At 30.7% G+C, this 14,067-nt stretch overlaps 1 protein-coding gene across 1 annotated transcript in view; it reads left to right on the top strand.

The window, feature by feature from the left end:
* LOC124532910 (ras-like protein family member 10B) overlaps window positions 1–4,135 on the top strand; it is a 33,325-nt gene extending 29,190 nt beyond the window's left edge. The window contains exon 3 of the mRNA XM_047108028.1: window positions 3,186–4,135. Within this exon, the coding sequence (XP_046963984.1) occupies window positions 3,186–3,809 (624 nt within the window). The 3' untranslated portion in view covers window positions 3,810–4,135. The remainder of the gene's footprint in view (window positions 1–3,185) is intronic.
* The last annotated feature ends 9,932 nt before the right edge of the window (window positions 4,136–14,067 follow it).

Below are 14,067 nucleotides of genomic sequence, written 5' to 3'. Positions count from 1 at the left end.
TATGGGAGATTGGAAGCCGTACTAAAAGACTGAATAGTACACGTATAAATGACTCGCCTTGCTTTGATTGGCAAAGACTTCAAAGGCAAATAATTTTATAAATTGGACCATTTTGTGCATTTAAAATATTTTGACCCTGAGACCTGCTTATATAGTTGGATTTTAAAAGAAAAAATCCGGCGATTTTTTATTTTCTTATTATATTTTTACGCTTTCACAGCATAACTGATTATGAAATTTCTTATATTTATATATTCAGGGAGTAGTAGAAGTAGTATTAATACAGTAGTTTTTTTTAATTGAAAAATGTTGGTATTGTAGTGTCTTAACTTAGCATATTAATTACAATTTATGTCTTCACCAACTTTTAGCTGTCTCGATCTCCTTAGATCTAATTTCTTGAAAAATTTGTTTTGTCTGAAAGAAATTCTACGAGGTTTTCTTTATACCTTTTTTTGCTTTCAAGAGTTCTATTTACAAAACAAATATTTGTATTTCTATTTAATATAATATAAAGGCAATTGCTTAATTGTATTCCAAGGCGTTTTATCATCTAATCGTCTAAAGTTTCTTAAAAATCTTCTTGAATTATGTAATTAATTAGATTCAACGTTTTTAGTGTTCTTTTCTTAAGTAACATGGTTCTTTAAAATGATAATAATTAATCCTGTGCAGTCGCTTTATTGTGATTATTAATAGATCTTTTGTGAATGTTTGGAAGCTTTAATTGGAGCGTGAAGGGTAATATAAAACTCGTTTCTGAATGTACACGGTTAGTTTCCCTCGGACCCTTATTTATCCTGTTATTTACCTTTTGTTATGGAACTTCTACATCCTTAGCCATTATTCAAATTGTACCTTTATTTATTAGCTCAGCTTCAGAGTAAACAATAACAGCGAATTGTTCTATTTCAATAAAATTGTACGAATAACACATTATATTTTAATTTATAAGCGCTCTGTATCAAAATATTCCTTAAAATTTACAATTATAATACTGTCAGCTAATTTATATCTCTCTTGGAAATAAATGTAAAAAAGAAATATTTTTTTCTTTATTTTAATATGGCACAAGTAACTAACTGAAATCCTGGACAATTTAAATGAACATTTAAAATATTTATATTAAGATACTTTTGTGAATACATAAACTATGTAAAATATTTACAATTCAATTAATTGTTTTTGGAGTCAATTACGTATTAGTCAATCGAAATAAACTAAGATGTATATGAATTAATCACGCAGTATAACATCTATATATGTATAGCTTACTTATTTAAAATATATATACTACTATACTTTTGTATTAAATCTTTTGCTTTAATTATAATTCTTATTTCTTGTGCAAAGAGTCGACATTCGTCTATTGCTATGAGGAAATCCCTAAAAATGAAAACGTACTAATCTCCCTTGGAATTCTAATCACATCAAAATATTTCCATATCTGCGAACAATTTCGACCATAGTAGATACATCAACGCGTTCGCACGCCCCATTTATATGCATGACAGCCCCATTCTGAATATGATATAACTCGTAAATGTTCAAAATTATACATAATAACGTCCCCTTACAAAGACCAACATTTGGTCCAATATTGTTCTTTCGTCTCATCTTGGAAAATATTTTGTGACCAAGGCCATCTCGTTTAAATATACAAGAACCAATATGACAAAGTTGGATCCAATTTATGTGTAATACGACTTCCATTATCAAAGGGAACACTCAAGTATTACAAATAAAAGGGGGTCGGGGCGGTCTTTGCTTTGCTTATATTTGATGATATAGGGTACCGGGTGTACGGTGATTAAGTCAGCACTATTCATAAATCCCTTACTTGAAGTATATTATTTACTGCTGCATCATTACACAGTATGAAACAAAGTCGCTTACCGCTATCTGTCCCTATGTATGCTTAGATCTTTCAAATTAAACCACGGATCTTGATGCGGTTTTTTTAATAGATAAAGTGAATCGAGAGGAAGTTTATTGTATATAATATAAATATATGTAGTACATGGACTATATAGTAATGAAATACTGAAAACTTTAGAAGTTTCTAATGTGATGTCGCATAAACAAATTCTGTAGTATATTTAGTATCAGCATTGCACCCGTGTGAAGCCGGGGCGGGTCGCTAGTAATCAATAAAAACATCTCAGTAAATAGTTTAAAAATATATGTACATATGCGTTAGAAGGGTTAGTAAAACTTTTGCTTAATTTAGCTGATGGGGGGAGAGTCGGGTTAAATACTACCAAAATTCTGCTTACGTAATACTTGAATGGTTCCAAAGGGCACGTAGTCATTAGGCAATAAGATTCGTATTTATGTTTCGTTATTACGATACGTGACTTCGGATAAAGATAAATCTATTTTTATATCACATACTAAATTGAAGACGTATGTCTATACGTCCTTGGATATCTTCCTTATACAAAGTAATTTGGCTCAGCTTTAGCCAATTAATAAGAAATTACATTTTAAATGAACCTTTCTAAATATCTTAATAATCCTTATTAAGTATTCATAACTGTAATATTTTTTGCCCGGAGGATCGAAATTGTGATTCAACGAGGAAATGCTTCCAGCATTCTTGTCACCATTCCACGCATTAACGTTGATAATTTTTATGTGAACAATTTAAAAAATCTTCCCGATTATTCTATGGAGGTTCTACGAACTATTTGAGGCCTATTTCGAAACAATGGTAACATCATATTTAATCTTGTAAGATAAAGATTTCCTATCTTTACCTAAAATCTAAATCTAAATCTAAAAATTGAATAATTACCATAATCTTGCTTACTTTGGTTGGTATTGGTTCCAATAATTTGGGATTGGTGCATAACGTTTTTATCACAGCATAAAATACTATTTGATAATAATAATAAAAAATAATAATAATCGAATGTTGTATACATTTAACTCCACATGAAGATTTTTGGTTATAATTACGTCGCTATGAAGGTGGAGAATCTAAATCCTCGATAGAATTGATGGAAGTGCTTAGAAAATATTTCCAATGTTGCATTTTAGGATATCTAAAAATTAAGAGGGACCATTCAATAGTGGTTTAGTAGTTATATAAAAATGTATGTTTCTACATTGTTGATAGATATAGATATGTTTAAAAACGTGACAATAAAATAAACATTATTAATATATATCTTTCTTTACAGCAATTCGTCTGGAGCGACTTTTCGGAGGAATATGTGCCAACGGACCGCAAACACACATTCTATCCTTCGGTGATTATCAACGAACATTTGTATGAAGTTAAAATAACCGACGTTCCAGTGATACCTTACTTTCCAATTAACTCATACTACGAATGGGCTCATTACAGATTTTATGGATTACGAAATGCCACCGCCTATATCCTGGTATTCGATCTGTCGAACGTGGAAACATTTCAGTATATTCGAACGTTAAGAGACCAAATGGTAGAAAGTAGAGATATGAGGAATGTACCAGTTCTGGTAGTCGGAAACAAACAGGACCTCCTGTGCAGCACTACACCTTCAGCGGCGAGTGGTCTTCAGCAATTGGCGATGGCTGAAAGTGCGTGTGGTGACTCTAGAGAAAAGAGAAGGAACATCGTGAATCTTGTTCGCAAACATTGGAAGTGTGGCTATGTTGAGTGCTCTGCTAAATATAATTGGCGCGTGATCGCTGTGTTCAAAGAACTGATGGAAATGATAGATGCCCTCGAATGGAGCGGAGGTGGTAGAAGTTCAGAACCACTCCCAGATTCTTCAGCTGGTGGTGGCTCATCAAACGAAAACCGATGCACTGTTGCTTAGCGGTTCTGATTTATTAAGCTTATTTTCAAAACATTTGGTTTCCAAAATTGTTAGAAAACACGAGGAAAATTTAGGTTAAGCCTTGTTTTTAAGTTCCGGACAATATATTAGCAATTTGCAATACTGTTTAATTAGTCGTTATGCTTTGTACATTGTTGCAGAATATTTTTGTAATATGTTTGAAATTTAAAAAAAAATGTAAGTATGTGTTCTAATTTTTAAATTTATGGAATCTTACTGCGTACACTAACATTTAAGAAGTTCATACCTCAATAAATTAACTGATTATGCCGTTTAGAACATAAGTAAGTTTTATCTTTTATTTCTCTGAGATTTGTTTATCATTTAAGTAACTATTATACATATTACTATTATCAAAAAGTAATGTGTATGAAAAATACATTTTATTTTTTCATAAAAAAATACCATCAATTTCAATTGTGTACAGGAAAAGGAAAGCAAAATGAAATGAAAGAAATCCACTTCGGAATTCTTGGAATATTAAAAAAAAAACAATTCCTTGGGGAAAATAAAATTTCAGACAAGACTTATGGCTTTTACTTTCATTGTTTTGGTGTAAGTTACTTTATAATAGTAATGATAATAAATGAAATAGAACAAATAATAAATGAAATAGAACAAATACATTTAGCAAATTACTGTACATATTCCATTATACACTGATCAATTAAATCAATATAATTCGATACATCCAATCAATAATTATTGTTAATAAAAGTTATATTATTTTTAAAATAAGATGTTTTGAAAAAGTCATTTAAATTATGAAAGTAATATGTTAAAGTTTATTTCAAAATGTTTTATTAATGTTAAAAATGTTCTTTAAATAATTTTGCAATAAAATTAAATCCATCATCTATGACTCTCAATGAAAATATATTGAAATGAATTGTTTATTGATATGATTAAATTATTTTTGTATAATTGTAAATGTATACATACAATAGTCTGTTAGTTATTTGAAATTATTTTTATCAAGTTGATTTTAAATTTTAGGTATGTATCGTATTTTTTTTAAATTCGTACTTTGCAAAGAACTTTGCAGTAATCCGCTTAACATACATATACCTAATTCAAATTGTTATTGGAAAATAATTTAGTTAAAAATCAGATTTATATTTATGAAGGCAAATGTCCTCTTTGACTGATTAAGGCACAACGCACAAATAGAGAGACACAAATATGAGAAGACTTCATGTAACATAAAAATTAAATTGCAAAATTTCGATTAAGTATGACGTAGCACGTCATTTAAAAATTCATCCAGAAATTTCATTGCAAACTATTTTCATTGATAGCACACAAATATCAAGACTTCTCTATTTGAATTTCACTATAAAAGTACTAAAAATTAATGCTAAACATTATTATGGGTTTAATGATTTGAGCTTCACAGAATGGATATTAATAATACATACCAAGTAAAAAAGTCATAATGATTTTTATAATTTATAATATTTTCAAGGCATTAGTACCAATTAACCAAGTGAAGCCGTATAAGTAATACCATATAAAATGTGAAATACTAACTATGGTTACTGAAATGCTATCTTCCTTACGTCTTTAGACTGGTCCTTTATGCTGATTCAGAGAATGGCCAGATTTACTTTTGATATCGACAATAACTCTCATATTACACGGTATCCCTTCTGGGAATTGAGCTTGTTAACATTAATTTGCATGATATAGTCTGTTGAACCATTAGTGTTTCAAAGTTCTTACGTTTCTGTCAATTATGAAGTTCTAACATTAATTTGTGGACGACACTTCGGGGTACACAATTCCAACTTTCCGAAGATATTTTGTTATTGAGCAATCACAGGAATGTAATAAATCACTGTCACTTCATTATTATTGGACTTTAATGGGTCATTAGTATTTTCTGATTATTATAAATTACAAAATGAAAAACATTCTAAATATTTTTTTCTTTTTGTTTTTACAGTAAGAGCATGTATATTTTATCTGCTGGGTAAAGCCATTATTTCCTTTGAGGATAAGGTGTGAAGCTTACTCCATCACACTGCTCCAATTCGATATCTGAGGCAGACTTTCCTCTGCCACGCGCTGGTATCCTCAAGATATTTTCCTTTTCTCGCTCGATGACGTGACGATTTTGGTTATATATATCGTTATTGATTTTAATCAAATTTATTTGAAGACAGATCTTTGGCAAGCCCTACAGCCAAACCGCAATCCTAAGAATTGTTGTGTTCCAGTTTTAAGGGTGAGTGAGCCAATGTAACTATATGTACATGGGGCAATATAACACCTCAAATTTTAAGGTCAGTGGACCATTGGTGTTGTATGGATTCTATTTCAAGCAGCGCCAATCTTTATGGGTAGTGGTGACCAATTATTATCAGTTCATTCATTGGTCCGTCCGACTACCAATGTCATCAAGAAAATTATTTCTGGATAATATTTGAAAATTCATAGTCTAATAAATAAAACAAGAAGAACAGTCAGAGTAAGAAAAACTTCGTCAGTTTTCAAATTCATTCCTTTATCAAGTCTTAAACTCTTAGTACCTTTTGAATCTAAACATTAAATCATTGCGACGCAATATGTCATTCTAGATCGGTAAAGCAGATTATCGCTATTAAGGTGTCGAACCATTTCTTATCTCAACTGTACATAAGTAAGATCAGTTATTTTCTGAATATATCTGATTGCTGATTGGAGGTCACATTTAAATTTGGCTCAATTAGTGTTTGGTCAATATTTCATTACGAGATTGTACGTTTGCCAAATCGATTTGAATTCGTTTTTTTTATGCGACTTTTGTTTTCATTCAACCAACCTAAAATACAGTATCAACTAATTGTACATTTTAGTTGTTTTGCATTTAACTAATCATCCTAAACTTAATTTTAATTGTGGTTGTAAATTATGCAAATTATCCTTCATAATTTGCATTAGTGTTCTGAGATATGGCCTCTAGTCTATTGGCTATAACTACCAATCGGTCTAATACCCGGTAGTAGGATATTTTTCAAGCACGTCTGGGTAGATATCACTCATCTAATATTCTAATGCCAAATACCAAAACTTAGTGGTCAAATTTAAAGTGACTGACCCAGTTTAACTACAGGCACAAGGGTCATAACACCTTCGTTACCAATATTGGTGCATTGTTGACAACATATTACAAGGAATGGCTTGTACTTCTAACAGAACCAGTGATGTTATTCTCAAGTCCTTTGAGTAGGTACTCGTAAAACTTATCAAATGTATTTCACAGTGAAGCTAATAATACGGTATGTGTCGTATATTTATTGTATAACACGACAAGATATAATATATACTACTACTATACTATAATTGATACTACCTTGACTACTTGTAATAATAGCATAAACTATTCCTTGCTGTGTCAATCTAAATTGGCGATATATCGCCCTTTTGTCTGCCTGCCTTCCTATTATTAAAGATGCTTGGCTACGATTTTAATGAAATATTTTCGTCAACGTCCTGAAATAAGCAAATTGATAATGATCCTCGTACCACGTAAACACAGATGTTTGACGTTTAGTAATCGGTTTTAAGAATTTTGCTGATGCTACATTTAAGTTGTGTCGTACTACTACTATACATTGATTGAGTCACATCGCATCATATTTATACTTTAACAATTACGAACATTCGGCTTGTTTTAAAAATAGAAGCTTGATAAAAATTAAAAAGTTTTAAAGCATATAAAAACTTTTTAATTTAAAAAGTCCTAATCGCTATTTAAAGTCCCCGAAAAATAAAGTTTTAGGTTAAAGAGAGGCATTTCATTCAGGGTACTTTTACACTTTTCTACTTCTTAACTTCCAGATTAGAATCTATGAACACAGTAAACTGTTTGAGAGAGAAATCGACCGTCACGATTTTCATATTTATATTTGTAAATATTAAAATACATTAGATATGTACAGCGAAGTCTTGCATCAATTGTTTTAATTGTAAATTAATTAATTAAAATCATTACTATTACTGATATTTATCGGTAAGACTGCGATGATTCGTTATTTAGGAGAAACCAGAATTGTTAATAATAGTTAATGACATACAATAGTAACGCTTAACTTTAGTAAGTATTATTAAACATCAATCATATTAAAATTTAAATAAGCAATTGGCGCAAATGGATAATATAGAGTTGATTGCAATATTACATATAATAATATTTTTTTAGAATCTTGGACATTATCACTGATATTAATGACAGGAGAGTAATATCTTAAATATGCTGTAATCAAAATATACTTAAACATTTGAGGAAATTTGTTTTGAATATTTCATCAAATTTAAAATTTTCATTATTCTTATTCTGCCCTCCTTTTCGATAGAGTATCCAAATTGTGTTTTAAAAGTATTTTTAGGATCGTTAAGATTTTTTCTTGCCTTTTTTACTTAGGTACTTGCTCATATCGCGGTAGCACGAACTGATCAATGAGAAAAGCATATAACTATTGTGAATATAAACCCGTTAATAGGTTTTTTTCAACAATAGTAACATACATAAATACTGATAATTTATGAATATTACTATTACAATAACACACGTGTTCTATATTGTCTTTATAAAGTGTTTTGTATACTATAAATCCACTCCAATCGGTCGTAAATACGATTTTCCGTATGATATATCACCGTATATTAAGAGTGAATGCGCGTGCGGAACGATGTTATGCGCCTTTTTATTTTCGAAAGCAAACTAACATCGGGCAAATAATTTATCGTATCAATCATACAACTGTTTCAGTGAAACTTGAATTTTAAAAGAATAAATATATTTCGAGCTTGTAACAGCTCTATGTAATTGAGCTTAGGTAATCTAGTACTACCTAATCCAAACACCCATGATATTTAAACAAGAACTATGAAATACTGATAACAGATAAAATTGAAGTATTATCATGGCTAGCTTTGCAAATTGTTTTATAAATAGATTCGAAAAAAATAAATGAAATATATATTTGAACAGGTTTTTTTATTAATTAATTTCCAAAATTAAGCTGCGGGAGGGCTGAGAGAAAGCCTTCATCGTCTCCAACTATCCCCTTTCGAAATCCGTTATTTTTTTCTGGACCATGAAGGTTTTACAGGAAGAACGCCTCTCTTGGTCTCTCTTCAACTCCAACTCATGGGTGTTGCTCCGCCGATTCCCTGCGAAGCATCGCTGACATAATTGGTCGCCGGACGAGAGGTCACGTCCAACATCGCGGACCAGGATCTCTACGTCTTCCTTGCGATATACTCCTCTTGATTATGCTGGGTTGTGACCCGATCCGCGCTTTAGTAGTGAATTCCCAGTCTTCATTTCATATCCGGTCTTACACAGATATTCTTCAAAACAACCGTGACCTGTCTTTAAGTCTGCTTAAGTTGGAAGATGACTCATCGCTTTCCTTACCCAGCCTTCGAAGGCCTGAAGCTATTCATCATTCATCTATCCAATATTCCTTCTTGTCTATCCAATATTCTCTGTTCAAAAATGGAGTGCAATATTCTGAAGGTTACTAATGTGAGATTCTTTATTTCACCGTAACTTTTAAATGCCTTGCCCGTTTAGGGTCTCATCAGAATCCAAACATTGATCTGAATCATACAGGCTTATTACGACTTATTTATAACTAACGATATTAATGATACCTATTTTAAAGTACTGACTCTTCCATATCATTTTTCTATGATCAGCTTCAGAGGTGTTCTTTTAAATAATAACCGAAAGAAAGTGCATAGGTGTATTGTGTGTTTTTAATAGTGTATATAATATTGTACAAAGTCTATCTATCGCTTTAGGAAATGTGAAACTGCCAACACTACGCGTAATTTATTGCTCTTATGAATGTTGACTAATCCTATCGCTACTGTTTTTCTACTTTAAGCGTTTCGCTTATAAGATTTATTTTCAAATTTGAATTAAGAATAGTTACGACTGAAGCCGTTTCATCAAAAGGGGAATAACCTCTTCTAAAAATAGGTTTTAAATATGTATTACGATCGCTTATATTTTTCGTCAAATACAGATGAAAAATATAAAATTTTCCTTGTGTGTTATAATGGAAAATCGAGATTTGCGCAGATTTTAATTAGCGATTTCGAGTTTCCGCTTGCTTAAATGCGTTGCTTGCTTTAATTCATAATTGGCAGTTCGCGCGAAGTACCGATAATGCTCGTTCAGACGTAGTAGAGCACACTTCTTGCGGCTGTCCAGTCGTCACTCTTGACAACTGGTGTTGTAAATATTTCAAAAAATTAATATTAATCTTGTTACTTATCAATACTGTTATCACACTCAAAGATGCTTCATTTTATCTCAAATTTTTTTTCAAAAAATTTACTCGTTCGAAAGTTTGATTTTCGAACGTGAAATTTTTTTAAAAAATCTATACTTACCCACCCAAATTGACACACATACATACATAGCTGTTTTTATATATACATATTTATTAGAAACATATAAGAATGCCATTTTATGCCCTACTCTATTGTGTGTTAATGACGCTAATGTGAAATAATAATGGGGTTTAGTCATGATTATTTTTCCAATGGAACTCCGAAAGCGTCCCTTTCACGCCCTAGTGCTTCCCTAGATGTACATAGTTATAATAATAATAATAAAGCTACTATCCATCACAATTATAATTGCTGGTATGTAAATGCAAATAGTAAGTGTTATTAATAATTAAGTATTGTTTTAACTGTTTAGGATATTAAGAAGTAAGTAATAAATTATGATTTGTACTTAATTTTGTAATTTCCTTTTTAATATAAAACAGAATCAAATTATAATTGTAAAGACAGTATAGTTTTAGTTAATAAGAGACATTATTGTTATCTATTAGTGGGCTTACAAATCCATCGATTTATTAGTTGCCCACAAATCAAACATCGCTGTAGATCTTGTTATCTCAGATGCTATTGTACAATGAGATAACAATATCTGCGTTTGAACCCGCAATCAACGGTTAGGATGCACGCGTTATAACCACTGGGCCATCTCGGCTTGAATATAGGCTTGAAAACTGGACATTCAAGTTTAACTATTATAATTATCAGGACTGATGTAAAGAGAAGTGTCATCTTTAGTATATTAAAACAAGCACAGCAGCTCACGATTTATTTATATTACAAATAATTTATATTACAAAAGATTATATCAATAACTTATCGCATATCAAAGTTATGCAAATTTATTTTCATGGAGTTAATTATTTAAATAACCTATTTGCAGCCATATCATTCTTAATGAAATGTTTTAATGAATCGTATGATTTAATGACATGGATAAATAAGTTATGTAATTTTTTTTCTAACCGTACTTTTGTTAACATATATTCTGGATAGTTTTACTCCTAATACGTCATCTCTGCCTCTACCCATTGAGTATACAATATGTAAACTTCAAATGATTCATTGTAAATAACATTTATTTCAAGTTATTTATTAAGTATGTTTAATATAAATTAATTCTGAGAATATAAAGATATTATAAATAAGATTAAAATGTTTTCTCATAACCGATGTCAAAGTAATAATTTCCAATTATTTATTTATTTTTAGATAGGTACATATCATTTTAAATCTAAATAAATTGCACATATTTAATAATAAGCTTATCTATTTATTTATTACGGTATTTACTCGATGGGGCTTTCCATCTTGGTAGGTACCATCCATTCATCAGATATTATACCGCTAAATAGCACTAATTATCCTTGTGTTCCGATTTGGAAGGTAAATGTGTGTCAACAAGGTACATACAGTCATGGTAAGAAAACCTTCGTCAGTTTTCAATTTCATTCCTTTATCAAATCGTAAACCTTTGGTACCTTTTGAAACTAAAGTACTAAACTGACAATTGCATGTAAAATTAAACTTTCATAGTACCATAACTTAGTTCAAAATAGTGTAACATCTCTTGACTATGCCTAGTTTTATATCAACATGAAACCTTTTTAATGGCATAATTTGTCATTGCAAATTCAAATAAGATATGATATCTTCTACTGAAGTGTCAAAATAGGTCTGTCAGTGACAAATATTCTCGATCGGTAAAGCTACAGAGATTATCGATCATACTGAGCACACGAAAATATATCTTAAGGTGACGAACCTTTTCTTACCGTGACTGTACATAACGTCTTAGTGCATTGGTGATGTAAGGAATTGTTAATATTTCTTACATAATCTGTGCGCGATATCGACCAGTACACATAAGAATAAAACAAATGAATCGGACAAAAAAAAACGCAATTATATTATTTATTATTAAACCGAGTATAATATATGTAATGGATAACACTGTGTTTTATATTAATGTTAACGAAAACATATAAACGATTGTTTCTTGTCACGTTTAAATGAATTTATGTGTGTAAATAAGAACGCACTGTTGATTTTAATTATTGGTGTTTTCTGTTTGTAAATAGTTTTGTGTGTGTGCAATACGTAACTGTTGCTGTGTGTCGAATTGGTAATAAACGTTATACAAATGTTACACGGTACAATACAAAGTTGTGAACACTTTTGATATATGTGTTTTATTTCACCCGAATTATTATTAAAAGCATTTTTTTTTGTCCACAATATAAATTCTCTGTCACGACCTTAAATTTTTGTATTTTCCCAATTATCTTTAATAATTACTTTTATATATATATAGGGGTTTAGCTGTTGCACGCAGCTTTGCTCGCGTGGAAATTGATAAAGAAACGAGAAACGTTTAAATACGTATCAAATCATTTTTAATCGCTATACAAAAAAAAATCATATTTCTTACTTCAAAAATGACTGACTTCCACACAAGATTTCTGCTCCTATTTCACCCACTAAAGTAAAGTAAAAGTAAAGTAACAGCCTGTAAATTTCCCACTGCTGGGTTAAACCCTCTTCTCAATGGGAGAGGAGCTCCCATTGAGAAGAGGTTTTGGAACATATTCCTCCACGCTGTTCCAATGCGGGTTGGTGGAATGCACATGTGGCAGAATTTTGATGAAATTAGACACATGCAGGTTTCCTCGCGATGTTTTCCTTCACTTGCATTTTTGACAAACTTTGAAAAAAGCTAAAAAAAGTGATAACTCAAAAAATGGTTCAATTTTGGATTAAGCATACGGGGGTTAAAAATATTGCAAATAGTCGCTCCTATCACCTCCTAAAGGATATACGTCGAGTTACTAATAACCCTGTATATTGTCGACTTAGAAACATTATTTATAAACGATTACTTGGAAAGAAAAACGTCTTAGAACTAAGAACGGTATATTGATGCCAAAATTGTGTGCAAGTAAAATCGACCACTTCTTGTTATCTGTCTCATAAAAAATGGTCCCTGCAAAACGGTCGCCAATAACAATAAGATGACCTTTGAATTTATACCGTTGACAAATTATTATCTGCATCACAATAAATTAGTCAAAACATTTTTTATATTATTCGTATTTCTCATTTATTACATAAGTAGGTACAGAGCTAAGATCGCCCAGTGGTTAGAACGCATGCATCTCAACCGATGATTTCGAGTTCAAATCCAGGCAAGCACCACTATATATGTGCTTAATTCATCTCGTGCTCGGCAGTGAAGGAAAACATCGTGAGGAAACCTACAGATGTCTAATTTTATCGAAATTCAGCCACATGTGCATTCCATCAACCCGCATTGGAACAGCGTACTGGAATATGTTCCAAACCCTCTCCTTAAATGGTGAGGAAGCATTAGCCCAGCAGTGGGTAATTTACCAGGCTGTTAGTTTACTTTACATAAGTACTTACATTATTAACTAATACAATAATAAATAAATGGTACGAAATAAATATTTTTAAGTTATTAATTATTCACATGCTTCGAACACTTTATTAATAAACAGCACCCTTCCGGTGCGAATCGCCAGTTTTTTGATTAAAAAGTGCGTATTATTAATAATATAATTTAATCGTGATATAATAACTTAATGAAAACATTTTTCATAATCAAATCGTATAGCATTACATTTTGATTATATTTATTGAATAAATAAATAATAATAACTTTTATCTTATCCGATTATTTATAAAGTTATAAATAATCGGAATTATATATAATATATAAAGTTATTTACAGATATTTTTTATTCATTATGAACTTATATCAATATATTAGAGTAATCGAGATTCTAGACTGAACATAAAAATCTCTCGAAATTTTTATGCTATGAAAAATAAAATTTATAAATCAATAATAATTATTATATGACCTTATTAT

Source organism: Vanessa cardui, chromosome 10, assembly GCF_905220365.1.
Source record: "Vanessa cardui chromosome 10, ilVanCard2.1, whole genome shotgun sequence".
Lineage (NCBI taxonomy): Eukaryota > Metazoa > Arthropoda > Insecta > Lepidoptera > Nymphalidae > Vanessa > Vanessa cardui.
Note: the sequence above shows the minus strand (reverse complement) of the source record. Positions and strands in the feature narration are given on the sequence as shown.